Source organism: Aphelocoma coerulescens, chromosome 6 (assembly GCF_041296385.1).
Source record: "Aphelocoma coerulescens isolate FSJ_1873_10779 chromosome 6, UR_Acoe_1.0, whole genome shotgun sequence".
Taxonomy (NCBI): Eukaryota; Metazoa; Chordata; class Aves; order Passeriformes; family Corvidae; genus Aphelocoma; species Aphelocoma coerulescens.
The window spans coordinates 13500704-13515780 of record NC_091020.1 but is presented as its reverse complement, the minus strand read 5'-3'; the positions used below and the strand labels follow the sequence as shown (position 1 = coordinate 13515780).

General features: G+C 42.2%; 1 protein-coding gene across 2 annotated transcripts in view; it reads right to left on the bottom strand.

Moving 5' to 3' along the window:
- The window catches only part of DLG5 (discs large MAGUK scaffold protein 5), a 98263-nt gene extending 83931 nt beyond the window's left edge, over positions 1-14332 (bottom strand). The window contains exon 1 of one of the 2 annotated variants that reach the window (XM_069019287.1): positions 13780-14332. In XM_069019287.1, coding sequence (XP_068875388.1) covers positions 13780-14080 — 301 coding nt within the window. In that variant the 5' untranslated portion in view covers positions 14081-14332. The remainder of the gene's footprint in view (positions 1-13779) is intronic. The other variant, XM_069019282.1, reaches the window with a different exon arrangement.
- Positions 14333-15077: the final 745 nt, after the last annotated feature.

Below are 15077 nucleotides of genomic sequence, written 5' to 3'. Positions count from 1 at the left end.
AAAAAGTTGTGCCGTGGCACATCGTTTCTGGTTTTGTAATACATGTTCTGCTCTGCCATGGTATTTGCATGCACATTTTAGTTTCCTCCAAATGATGGAAACCTTCTCAAGACTTCAACTCATCAATGTCACTAAAAATCATGCATTCACGGAAATTCACAACTTTTGTCAATTTTGAGATAAGAGACAATAATATTGTGATCTTATTGTGATCCATCTAAGAATCAACTTTTCACGTGAATTTGGTAATCCTACATCTAAACATGCTATAGCAACTAGAACTCAACTATACTTCTATAATTTCTTACAGTAAGAGTATTGAAGAGGAATATCCAATAGCAAGACATAAGACATGCAGTTTGGCATTTTCTACTAACCACAAACCTACGAACAGTTTCTGCTTAGTGTCTGAAAACAGTACTAAGATTGCACATTTCAAATGTTTTTATGCTCGTATTTAAGATCTCCAAGTAGCACTTAAGCATAGCAAAAAAAGAATATTTTATCTTCATATATATATCTTCATATAATGCAGTCAATTCACATCCCACCATCATACACGAGCCATTTGCTTCTCTGAAAGCAGCCGCAAAGATTAAATTTGCATTAACCATTTTACCACAGTTATCCCACCCAAGCTGGGGAAATCAGCTACACCTCCCATGCACTGCAAAGGGCTTTCTTCAGGAGTTTTACACAGGAGTTGAAAAAGGAATCACAAAATAGATGGATGTAATGGTAAAACGTTCAGACCCAGACTCTTAACTCTAGGGTCATCAACTGACAAATTTAAGAACACAAGGGTATTCATGCACATTTTTAATTATGGATCACTGCATATCTGACCACGCCGAAGACCTGGACAACAAACATCCTGGCCTTGATGTTCAAAATGATATGCCAAAACCAGATGTACTTTACTGGAGTGGGAGCTGTAACAGCACTGGTAAGTAAAAAGCTTTTTTAAACATTTATTATGTGTGGCAGGGAATTCTTTGTGCAAACTCTAACTTTTAGCAAGGACAATCTCAGCCATCTTAACTGACTTCGTATCAAAGCAACCAGGAAAAGCTCACAGTCACCCTGGCAGAGGAAGTTCAACAAGTTTGCTCTTACTTCTCTCAGACACCCTCTCCACATCTCAGCCCTAAATCTCTAGAAAGCTCCTCATCACTCCACCCATGCAACAAAGCTGAGAGACCCCGAGCCCAGGCTGGCTGATGTGGTCTCCTCTGACCCCGAGCTCACAGAACACCTGATTTGCAAGGCAAGTTGAAAACACTTAAATCCCACCCCATCCGGAGCCCATGAAAAGTCACTTAGGTCTGCCAACAAACTCAGGGCTTAAGCAAGCACATATAATTGCCCATTATATATTTTTTCCCCCTTAGAGAACTCCACCTGATTTTCATCACGAAAGCAGTCCCTGCAATCAGTTGCCTCATACTTCAGTAACAATGCATTATTCACATCCTGCTCTGAATACACATCCTTTCTCTCTTCTCCATGGCAGAAGTCTCCAAGTCCTTTAGAGGTGATCACTCCACTAACAACATTCTCACACTTACCTCCATGATGTTTAATCCTTACTTTTGCACTGGGAAACTAGCACAGAGCAATTACCATCAGTAATGCTGGATGTTCAGCTTAGACATCCACAAAATGGCTGAAATAAAATCATCAGAAGGCAGCTGGCAAAGAAAGCTTCTCTCTGAAGTGACATTACTTGAAGCTGAAATTGGTTTTTATACAAAGATGAAATAAGCATTTTTAGCTTAAGCATTAGCAGGTTCACTCTTAAGGAAGCTCTTAATGACCTAGAGCTGTTTGGAAGACCTCAGAATGGCACCTTTTCCCCATGATGCCACTTCCAGACAAAACTGCAGATAAACACTATACCTTGTAGTGTGTACAGAATGAAATTTTCTAAGACTCCACATTACTTTATTTAAATCCTAATCTTGATCTGAAAAAAAAATACAGGGAGAATTATATATATTTCATTGTTTTCATTATGATAATTAGTCTATGCTGAATGAAAACTAGTCTTTGGGTAATTCCTGTTTAGGAAGAAGTCTGTAAATTTCTCGAGGCTGATATAAAATTAAGACAAAAAGCACCACAAAGCATTTTCTTTGAAGTATTTTAAAAAGAAGGAAAAAATTCAGCAAGATCTGTTACAGGAATAAACATTTTGGTAAACCCAAATTTTCATTCAGAATGCTGCAGATATACATATTTAAGATGCCCTTATTAAAACACCCACACAATATCAAAAAACTGTTGGAGCAGAAAGACTAACTTCCATAATTCACTTCTGTCCAGCCTAACAAGAGAACTCAAGAAAAATTTTATTTCTTCAAGGACTTTCAAAAAACCTTTCAGGAAATGCCTAGACACTGGTGTACCCTGCAATCCAATCATGAGACACAGACGATTCATTTCCCCTTCCCATTATGTCACAGCATTTACTACCTGTATTTATAAATGTTCAGAACAACTTCGTTAACCAAAATAAGCTTACAACACGAACATCAGAATTTTATGTTTTCTGTAATTTCTTCAAATCAAAACTTACGTAATTTACCGAAAATTATAACTTTTGAGTCTCACTGAAAAAGTTGTGCTTAGCATAAGGATCTCTCTTAAGGTAATACAGTTATTTGTGCTGTTAAGCTCTTTCTTATATGTTCTTATATGTTTATCTTCCACAAAGCATACAGATAACATAGAGATAACAGGTCCCCTACCACAACCATCATGAATAGACACCGAGTACTCAGTGAGAAAGCCGAGAAGCCTGTCTTCACAATACACATGTGAACTGAAAAGCACGAGGACAGCAGAAAATGGAGAACAGAGATTAGCCAGCCAAATGAGACTCCACTCCATAAGCTAACAGTGTTCTGTAGAAATTAAGAAATGAAGTACACTTTTATTTATTTTCTGAAACAGATCACGTAACATGCAGATACTATCGACATTAGACACTACTGAGAATTAAATCAAAGGCCAAGGCTTCATGATCTAATCCATAAGATCAGAAATCCTACAGCCTCAATGATCCAAATTCACCTCCTCTAACTGTTGTAAGACCAGGGAATTATTCTAAACATTTATTATCTCTCAAAAGCCACAATGTCAAATAAAATGGTTTTAGCTATTACTGTGCATTTGCATCTCACACGGTAACAAAAATCTGTGCAACTTCAACAAAGCTTTAATTTTGGGGTGCACTGTAGGAACAAGCCAAAATTTGAGAAAACTGGTCTTTAAAAGTCTTATCTACTTTCAATATATAATTTTTTTAATTATTTCTCATTACAAAAGAAGCAAGTATTAAAAATTTCCATGCACAAATGTACACATACAATGCATTTGACGAGATGAATTCACAGAATTTTTTAATGTGGATTTCCTCCATCAGCTACTACAACCTTAGATAGGATCTGGCTCATGTGCCCGTGAGAAAGCCAAACAGATACAGGGCAAAACCAATAAACTCCACACTGTATTGTTGCAATGCAGACTTGCAGAAGAAGAAAAAAACTTTCCAGAGATGCTGAGAAACATGCAGTGTAGCACCCTGAAATTCCTTACAAGAGAGCACAGTGCAGCACAGCGCTCATCACTGTAACCAGGCAATCCTTCCAGTTGCACCAGTCTGCCTTTACCTTCTGCTTATCACTGCTATGGAGAAAATCATGGGCCCCAAAAAACAAGCTCAGTATCAAAACCATACTAACAACCTGGCATTCTGCAGCACGTTAAGAAACTTGCTATAGTTGGCTCTAAATTTAAATTGAGATTTGACATTCTAGACAATATGAGATACTCCCTGACAAATGAAATCTTATGCAAGTCATGTATGCACAGCATATCACTGAAGATCAACTCAGCCAGAGCTAGAAAAACAGCTCAGCATTTACACATTGTGTTTTATTCCAGTCCAGCACACACTACACACAGGTTTCAGGCAGTGTTGTACAGAACAGGACTGCCACCAGCCTTGACAGACAAGTTTTTCTTGTATGTTTTTACTGATTTTCATACTAATACCAATACTCCTGATGTCCTACCACGTCCTAAAATCCCGAGACAGAAAGTACCTCTGACCTTCATATCTGAAACTCCTTCTCAGTGTTATCAAGGAACTTTCTGTTCAGCCAAAACACTGCTGTGACACTTGCAGCAATGCAGCCCTCAAAATACTCCCGATTACCTCAAAGGTGCCAGGAAAATAGGAAAGGTTCATGAACCAGGATAACAAATTAATATATCTGAAATATAGCATACCTTAAAGTGCTGGCCTACCAGCAATTTAGAAAAGTATCTCACTATATATCTCTCAAAGTTGATGTCTGCAGTCTATATCTAAATCAGCCCTGGGGTTACTCAATAGGGAGGGAGGCAGGGTCAACCCATTAAGGCAAACTAATCAGACCCTTAACCAAAAGTAGTCAATGCATCTTACAGAAAGTGTCCTTTCCTAATATGCCCTAAAGGTAACTAGAAGCCTCAAAACTTTAAACTTCTCCAGCAAAAAAAGGAAAGACTGCTTGTGCACTGTCAGAGCAGCAAAGGAAAGCTGTGGCAGCACATCTAAATAGAGAGGTGAAAATAGGCAGTGTGAGCATCCTAAGGTTCATTGCCGCAGAAAGCAGAAAAGGGACTGAACAAGTAGGTTAGATTTTTAATACACCCTCCTATTAAAAGAGGGGAAAAAATACCACTACCTCAAGGCGAAAATAATATAATTGAAAGTGAATGCCCTCTTGAGTATACCTATTTTTTGATCTTGAGAGGGTTTAGTACCACTTTTTGTGATTTTATTATTCTAAAATTCAGGTACACCTACAGAGTTTGTTCAGAGTCTAACCCTGCACCAGAAGTACATATAATAGAGCAACTGATGGCAATAACAAATCAGTTGATCAATTACAGAGGAAAGCCTGTTAAGACTTTTTGTTGTTGGGGTTTTTTGTTTGTTTTGTTTTTCTTGAAGACCTTAGCATTTTATATTATTTTTAACCACACCTATTTAAGTCAAATGGCCTTTAAACTGAAAGAGCAAAAACATGCCCTACATTCAATTAAACCTTAAGCAAGCTCTCAAATAACATCGTTCTCTCTCATAAAAGTGTTCAGAAAGGAAAAACCAGACTGCAAATTCATGACTACTTTAAATATTGAGAAGTGAAGTTAATAACTGAGTATTTTTGTTGTGCTGATGCATTTAGCTTCAAATAAAACCTTTAGATAACCTGATTTCACCACCATTAAATACGCACTTGCTCACCACCTGAAAAACACATCATAACCTAAATGCGAATTAACCTTCTTAAAAATCACTGCAAGTGTTCATGAAATTATGCATGAAGCGTTTAAGAGAACTTTAAAATTGAATAACAAGACTTCCTGAAAGAAGTCATTAAAACAACATCTGTCAATCATCTGTCAACTTCTAGTTGAAGAACTCCCAACAACTCAATCAACCCCTCCTTCTGCAAGAGGATCATAACTGTGGATGGCAAACTCAGATTATATAAGTGCTCCAAAAAGAGCAAGATCACACAGTTACCCAAGTCTCGAAATTCCCCCTACAATGATTTTTCCACAAAAGCATGCAACAGAAGAAAGCTATCCACAAGAAAACCAAATACAAACAAGAAACAGAAACAATAAAGAAGATAAATATAGTTTTATGCTTATTAAAAAACCCCATGGACATCTATGTAACAATTTAGGAAGCAGTGCTTGGTAATTTTGATGAGGATATTTTCTACACCAGCTTTATTTCCCCAACCCAAAAGTTCTGAATCTTCTACAGAAAACCATATTTATACTTGTCGGCTGGTCTGTCTCAGAAAAAGAGAATATACTTGAAAAGGGATTTTGGTGCACCAATATCTAAAGAAGACAGTTCACTTATGCCAGGTGTGTTCACAATTCCAACTACATTTTACATGCATCCTCAAAGAAAATACCTCTCTTTCTACACCACTGCTATCTTTTTCCCCACAAACTCCATTTTGAGCACTACTGAGCAGCAAACAACCATCAGCCTCACTTTCTGAGGTACAAGAGGTACTTTGCTGATGACACTGTTCAAGCCAGAGAGCTTAGTATGCAACGCCTAGATTCTGCCAACATTTGCACATGCCCAACCTGATACATATAAACGGGGATTACTCACATGCTGGAAGGTAAGTACATGAATAATAAACATGTTCGTGAATCAGCAATTATGTGCAGGTAGAATAAAAGCCAAAGCAAAAGGAGATGAGGCACAAGAGGCAACAAAGTTGTCACAAGGCATTAATAATACTAAGTGTGAATGCTCCCAACTGGATTTTTAGGAAAGCTAATTCAGAAGTAAGTTTAAAGAACATTGGCTTTGAGGGTTTAGAGGTGGGGAAGAAGAGTTTTTTGGTTTATCATCCAATACATAATAAATTTTCAACTATATAAAAAGTCTGCAAAAACCAACCCCTCAACTCTCCAGCTGAAATACTTAATGGTTTTACATTCTCACTTGCTTTCTGTCTCCAGCTGCAGGTCAGTTGCATGTCTGGAAATCTTAATCACAGTGATACAGCCTATTTAAAATACAATGCCTCCATCAGAGAACTAAAAAAAAAATTATTATTTTCTAAAATACAAAGAGCAGCTCTCCAGAACAAACATATTAACACTGTTAACAAGCAAACTGCTGAGCACCTCAACCTATGAACTGTGAAATTAGAGGTTTTGGAAGCTGTGAGGAAGAAGGTGGTGGTGTTATATATATAAAATAGGCTGCCCTTAAATTCTTCTGACACCAGTTTGGGTAAGAAGGGCCTTCCAGTTGTAGTACATTATTCTGGACTGCTCCGCAAGAAAAAATATCCTTCAATGCTCATCCCAAGTGGCCAAGTGCTTCTGTCAGCTTCAAGGGCCATCAATTCTCACTATCACCAGCTTCTGAAGGCTGGAAAGGGTGCCCTGTGAACATCAGACTCTCCTGCACAACAGCTGACAACAGGAGTTCCCAGAGCTAACCTTATTTGTTAGCTGCAACAGGAGTGGATGCTGGTATTACCCCATCATCACCATCAACACAGCTGCTAGTACACCACAACCTGTGATAAACATGAATATACCTACTACACATCACACATTGTGCACTGGCTGTTTTGAATTGGTTTCTAAGTAATAGCACTATGGTTCTCCTTCAATATTTTAGTAATTCTGTCTTCCACTGACAAGAATTAATATACCAGGGTATCACTGAGAACTCCAAAAAATGGCCCTTTTGGAAGAGCCAGGCTCCAACATTCAAAACTGGTCTCTTGAAAGGACAGCATCCTTCTTGTATGCTTCTATAAAGCTTCTATTTTCTAATAAAGCATTTTTGGCCTCAAGCCAAAGTTCAGCCACTGCAACCCTACCAGCTCCTACACCAGAATGATTCAGTTCTAAATTGCCACCGTTCACAAAAAAGAAGCCAATGACTTGCATCTTGAAGGTCACAAATAATGTTTCACCATGGACTACTCAATATAATTCAGTAGCCTAGATGTCTCAACTTCATTACTACAGCTCTTTTCACAGGAAGTTATATGCACTAACATATTTTTCTGTCTCCATCAATACTATGAACAGTTTACATAAAGAAATGTTTTAATATTACTATATGAACAGCATTTTAAGATTCTTCTTATGAAAAGAACCCACAACAGGTCCACACTAAAACCCAAAATGTGCTGGTGACTTACCATGCTTTAACCCCAGCCAAAACAAGGACAGCACTGAACAGCTCTGAAAGGTGAAACCTCTGTCCTCAGGATTTTACAGCATAAGGAATTGTTACAAGCAATTTATCAAGACTTACTGACATCTTTCTAATGACTGGAGTTATGAAAAATAATGTTAATGCTAGAGAATAATAATTAAGGTAACAATTAACAGGAACAAGGAAAACTAAAAAGCAAAAATAAAGAAATGAAGGTTAAAAAACCCCAGAAAGTGGCAAAAGCAAGCAGAAAATGGGGAAAAAAAAAACCCAAATGCTAAAAACTTAGTTCAAATTACTGGATTTGCTGAGAGAACTGGAAAGCCCAAAGTCACTATCCATGCGGTGGCTTGGTTTTCACTAGCTAGACAAGGGGCCCAAAAAAATCAGCAAACCAGGACTGGTTACAGCTGCAAGAGAACAGTGAGACTGAGAACAGTAGTTAAAACAAGCTAAAGATCTGAAACCTCTGAGACAGGCAAGCTTTAAGCTTTAACAAGTAAGTAAGGAATAAGTTACAGGAAGCTGTTTGCTTTCCTTAGTGATCATGTCTAATTTTGTAAGACACCAAGTCCTGCGTGTGTCCAAAGCAACTTGATAGTTGGATGCACCAATACCACACAAATAGTTATTATTCCCTTTACTCTGATGAAAACAATGTCCCTGGGAGTTTACTGTGGCCAGCTTTCCTTCTACCCCCTCCCTGAGCACAGCAAAAATGTAATTGAGAACTACCACCCTTGGGATTTATGAACTACTAAAACATGCATTTCCTTCTTTGGAATTGAGAGCCTACTTCCATGTACTACTATTAGACATTTCATTGGGAATACCCATCCGGACACTTGCCAGAATCTTGCTGAATTTTTTCTGCCTGGCAATTCCATGAGATACCAAGAATCTGAGATCATCAGAAGACACAGGTACTGCTAAACTACTGCTGGGTATTTTACTGAGTTTAATTACTGCTCAGCACTGCTGAAGAGCTGCACTTCTCCAAAGGTGACTTCTGAACACGGCCTGCTTTCTCATCAGCACGATTTAGGAAATTCTGCAACAGGGCTTGCGTAGCTACCCTGGGAACTAATAACAGGTCTGGAAAAACCCAGACATACTACTTTACTTCTCCCACTCTTCAATTTCCAGTGACAGAAGGGAGTGTAAATTGTACTTAATTGCAAAATTGTCAGTTCAGTCCTTGAGTCAGTAAATCATGCTTTTACAATTTCTCCTCATTCTCCCCTCTCTCCTTTCCCAGGGAATGCACAGTTACAGCAGTAATTATCATCTCCAAGTATTTGTACTGTCTTCTCCCTTTTCCTCACCCCAGAGCCTCCTGAGCTGCCCTTTCTTCTGCCTTGCTCCTACAGGAGAGCACATCCCACCTCCCCACATCACAACCTTCCTCCAGACAGTCTCTGAGCTCCTCACAAGCACAAATTTTCATTCTTGCTCCTTTCACCAGTCATCAGCCAACATTTTGTGGGGATCAGGCAAGAATTTGTGAGGGATGGGAAAGAAGAGACAAAATGTGGAGGTTCCAGCACCAGGTCCAAGCAGTCATGCTTCCAGCTCTTCAAGGTTAACCCTGGAATTACTGCATTTCCTGTGGGTCTCCCGTAATGCTGCCAGAGAAGTGGGTCCCAGCTGTCCAACTCCTAAACTCATACTTACAGAGCTCGCCTTTTGTGTTGCATCTTAAATATGCTGAAAGATTTTGAAATATTTAAAAGTAAACTTTGTGACTTCAAATCCCATATTGTCTGTTTTATATAGAAAGCAGAGAGAGGAAGTTGAGATAATCCCTCTAAAAAGAGGAGAAAGCTGGAACTCTTTTCCTACTCTTAAACATGCCCACATTTACTTTTTGACCAAAAATTAACACTTGATGTCTGACCAAACACAGTGAGAAAAATAGTCTTAATAAATAATAGAAGAAAAACTTTCCAAGTCAATCTACAACCATCTTCTTTCCTTCCTGCCCCTTTAAAGATCTTTTTAAATATGCAATCAATTTTGAGTTCTAAAACCTAAATCCCCATCTTGAAACTGTTAAAGAAAGCACCTCTAAAGCCTAACACATGCTCACTGACTGCAGCTGGAGAGGTACAGAAGACCAATTGCTAATACAAAAGGAAACTGTGAACCTAAAATTTTATTAACTGTGCAAGCTGTAATGAAGCTCTTGTGTTCAGCAATCTACTCAGTTTCAAGATAAAGTGCACTTCTGTAGCCCCACAAGTTTATCTCGAAAACAAATTCCAAGCTCAACAACCAAACCTGCCTTTTTCCCACCTTTTCAGTATCACAAAAATGTAAATACAAAGCCCTTCGTTATCTGAAGCAATCAGAAGACTACACAGTTTCCTCAGATTTCCATTCTCACCTTTTAATTACATTTAAAGAAAATACATCTTAATAGCACTTGTCACAATGAACTATCTTCCATTGCATTATTGTTATGGACACTTTTTATGACACAAAATTCACATTAAAGCAATAGTAAGAATGAAACATTTTCTGGTTATCAAGATATCTAACAGACAACTGAATGCTCAGAAATACTTTATTTTCACATTAGAAAGGATATGTAATTCCATCAGGATAAGGATTTCTCAGAAGCATGATGGAGGTATTTGCCAAATCAAATATTCAATGGTAATCTATCAGTTCACTCCCAAGTAAATAAACAAAAATACTTAGCACACTGCTTATAGAATTAATCCATGTGCAAAATACTAGGAGATTTTAAACCATCCAAGCAACCACTCTCACATGGGCAGAGCCAATTTTCTCACAAAGGTTTACAAAGAAGTGCAATGCAGTAATCAAAGATTTTACTCAAGGAAGAACTAAAGTCTCCAAACACCATTAAATGAAACAGAAAATCCCACTTGGTTTAGCTTCTGCTTTACAGAAGGTAATTTCCTGTTTGATTTTGCACTCAGTTTTAACTGTTTGACATACTAAGCTTTGTTTCTAATTTGAGAAAACATTTTAACATTTGTTAAAAAACATACATTTTAGTGGACAAACTACACAGTTTCAGATTTAAAATCAGCAATTAGAAGCCCGTATAGAAGACAAACGTATTTAAATGGTGACTGAATAAGGGGAAACTCTATAAAGATAAAAAACCTCTTTGTAGAGACAGAGTGAGAAAGTCTTTCAGCAGCCTCCAGGACCTCACTTATTTCTCTTGAGCAGTCTGACCAGCTGTTTACTTCCCTCTGTGTGGCACAGATAAATACTTATAAAAGTGTCAGCTCTACATTGTCCAGCCAGTCACAAAAACTGCTGGTATAAATAACAACCTGAGCTTCCATCCGAGTTCACACATCGCCTTTAAAGTACAAAAGGAGGCAATATTTAAACTGAGAAGGAAGAAAACACAAAGTAATGGTACATGTTGCACATTATAGTGTCACACATTAAAATGGATGAAGAAGCTGTCTACTGTAGTGAGTGGTCTGTATGCTGATTTCTGAAACTTTGAACAAAACTATGCTGCTAAATTACCTTCTCACTTCCCTCACAACAGCAGCACACTGGAAAAAAAGAAATTAGCAAACATCACTACAAGACATTTTGACTATAAATAATTTTCATCTCCAATAAGCATTTAGGGGATGTGCATTTTATTAGCCTCCTCTTCCAAAGAATACTAAAAATGATAGCTTACCACCGTAAACTATCATTTTTACACATGCTAATGGGCAATATAAAAAACTTATTCAACTCTATAGGGTCAATCAAAGGGGTGTTTAAGATATATATTTTTTGCTTTTAAGAATAAAGGCATTTTACATAACATGGACTATTTCACTTCGGTATTTTAAATACAGAATCCAACACTTCTCACTGTCCCACTTACTACTACACCCAAAAACCAAAAAGTGACTTGACACATCCACCTACAATATCTCCAGTGAAAAGGACTAAAACTCCCAAATGGCACAAGAAGAGCAGAGGGGTGGTCAAACTTCCTACAGGGAGATATTAGAATAAAACGGATTAGAATAAAATAGCTGAATACATGTTCAAACACGAACCTTTCTTCCACAGTTACCCTCAAACTTTAACTCTTTGTATACCACATCGAGGACAAACTCACACAAAGACCAGGAATTACCAAAGGCTTTCAGTGGGCACACAAGCAGTCTCATGACTAATTACCATAACACCTGCTTAGGGGAGTAATGCTGGAATATATACAACAGTATTTGAAAGCTCAGGTACATTACCTTTCTATGGTTTATTCTTAAATAAGCTCGCTATCAGCAATCTCCTGTGAACTAATTTTTAAACATGTTTATCACAAGGAAAACAAATCCATAACTCTCAAAGCTAGCTCTTTATTACCACTGATAAATGAAAGCAATAACACTTTAAAACACATCACATAAGAGAAACATCCTTCCCCACACAGATGTTAGTTTAACTCAGATTAGCCTCCTGAACACAGTCAGTCAAAGAGGATATAGGTCACTTTGCCAATCAAGCTACTTTTCCCTTGGGAACTCAGTGTTGTGAGATGTTCTACAATTCCAACTTGCATTTTAAAAATGAAGACTAGTACTACGTCCAACATCTACTTCATTTTTTTCCACCATTCGTGTTTTGCACCTTTGATTTTAAGGCTGGGGAGTGCTAGTAGCCCAGAACCATTAATCCATCTTCACAACAAGGCAAGAATGGGCATTGCTCTAACCATACAAAGCCATCATGGGTCCCATTCTGGAAGGCAGTGAGTGCCCTCATCTCCCATTGATGTCAGACCACATAATGTTTCAAGTATTGAGGTCTATTGTTCAGTCCATTTTTCCCCCATCTTGTGAGGTCCTGCCATATATTCATTAGAAAAGGCCATACACTACACTACACTGAAATAAAACAAAACCTATGACCCCCAAGCATTTGTGTTTACTGAACTCCTACCATCCACAGCATAATTCAAATAAGGGCAGAGTACACAGCACAACCACACATGCAAGGGCTATTTTCCTGACAGAAGTAGCTCTTAAATGGCTTCATTTTCTTAAAGAAATGGTATCATTTATAAGAGTCAAGAAGCCCTCCCAATGCATTTCCTTATGTAAATAGGTAGTGACACTGTAAATCTCGAATCCAATAACAACACCAAAGAGAGACTCTGCATTTCTGAATCAGCCAACTTGCTCACACTAGATAAGAATACCTAGACATCACTAAAATACAGAATTACCATTTACTCCAATTTTTCATTTAGAAACAAAGCTGCACTTGCAAAGCCTTATATACTGTCACCTATCATTATTTTAAAGCTTTGGTTTGTGCACATGAAAGTAGGTTGTGACTTGTTTTGGAAGGAGGAGAATAGGGAAAGACCCGTGGATCAAAGCCCAACTTACCTAAGGACGTGTTTTACACTCAAATTCTTCTCGTCTGGATTTGCAGTTAAACTAATGGTTTCCCTGTTCTAACCACCAAGAAGAGTTACAACAATATAACCTCAAACAAACAGATGGTTGTCCGGAGAAAAAGTTACAGTATTCACTCAAAGGCACATCTGCTGGAGTCCTGCCAGCCAGCCAGCTCCGGCAGAGTGGCTGCAGGGGGGAGCTTCAGTTTTGCCCGGTCAAGAGGCGACTGTGTAACACCACTGGCGTTGGTGCTCAAGGGAGAAAAGCCCCTTCGCGTTCGGTTTTCCCGAGCCCTCAGTCGACACCCGGCTACTGGGGACGGGAGCAGCCGCAAGAACCAGGCTGGGCTGGCCTCTCCAAAGGGAGGGCGCAGCATCCGCGGCACCTCTCGGGGACCAGTACCAGCGCTCCCGCCAGGAGAGAAAGCGAAAGGGTCGGAAACACAAAACAAGCATCGAGAGCCCAAGCGCAAACACGGGACTTCTATTCTCCACCGGAAAAGGAGGACCCCCGCCCGCTCCCTTCCCACCTTCGGGCGGGGGGCCCCGAGGGGCCCGCGCTGCCCTCCTCCTGCTCCCGCCCCGCGCCCCGGGCCCCACTCACCGGCCGTCTCGGCCGCAGCCGGCGCCCCCGCCACACCGTTCAGGTAGAGGATGGAGAGCAGGTGGGGCTGCGTCTTCTCCAGGGCCACCCGCAGGTCCTGGAAGTGGTCCCGTTCCTTGCCCAGCAGCAGGGCGATGAGCAGCTCGGCCTTCCCGCCGCCCGCCGCCTCCAGGTCGCGCAGGTCGCGGGGGCCGAGGGCGCCGGCGGCCTCCAGCAGCTCCACCACCTTGTCCACCTCGGTCATGGCCTGTGCCAAGCTCTGCCGGCACTGAGCGAGCAGCTCCTTGTGCTTCGGCTCCATGGCTGCTGCAGGGCCGCCGCCGGCCAAACTTCGCCCGCCCCCGGCCCCGCCGCTCCGCCACCGCCGCCCCCGGGGAGGCGCGGGCCGAGGCGGGGCGGGCGCCGCCGGCCGCCCTCCTCCGGCACCCGGCGCCTCCGCAGCGGCCCCCGGCGAAACTTCGTCCGGAGAGGAGGAGCGGAGCTGGGACAGGACCTGGGCCGAGGGCGGCTTTGCCTTCGCCTCTTCCTCCTCCTCCTCCAGCAGGCGGGGGGCGAGCCGCCGTCAGGGGCTGCTGCTCCTCTTCCTTCTCCGTCTGGCGCCCCGCTCGCCTCCTTTCCGCCCCCCCGGGCGGCGAAACAACTTCTCCTCCTCCCGCCTGCCCGCGGGAGGAGACCGCCGGGAGCAGGAGCTGCGGGGAGCGCCGCCGCTTCCCGGCACCCCGCACCCCCGCGGGGCAGTCAGGATAACTTCTCTCCGCCGCTCGCCGCAGCCACACGGCCGGGAGGGGGTGCGGGGAGACGGGCTCAGCTCCAGGCGCCTCCTTTCATCGGCGGGCGCACGCAGCCATATTGGCTACACAAAGCTGCCGCCTGCGCCGAGACGGGGCTGCGGCAGCGCATCGCCCGCCCCGCTCTGCTCCGCGCCGCCCGCCCGACGCAGCGGCCGTCGCTCCCCCGGCCCGGTCTGGCCCGGCCCGGCCGCCGCCCGCCCCCCGGCCGTCAGTCAGGGGCGCCCGTCGGCCCCCGTGTGGCGCGGAGCGGAGCGGGGCGGGCCGGGGGAAGGACCCGCGGCGCGGCCTGCGGGAGGTTCAGCCGCTCCTCCCGCCGGGGCTCCGCCGGGACAGGACGGGGTGCCCAGCCCGGGTGTCTGGGCGGCGAGACAAAGGCGGCGCTGCCGCGCTGGGGCCGGGGCCGGGCGGGCCGTGCCGCTGCCCTCTCCCGGAGGCGGGAGCGGCCGCCTGTTGAGGCTGCCGGCCGTGCAGCGGCGGAGCCGGAGTCTGCACCGGGCGGCAGCTTCT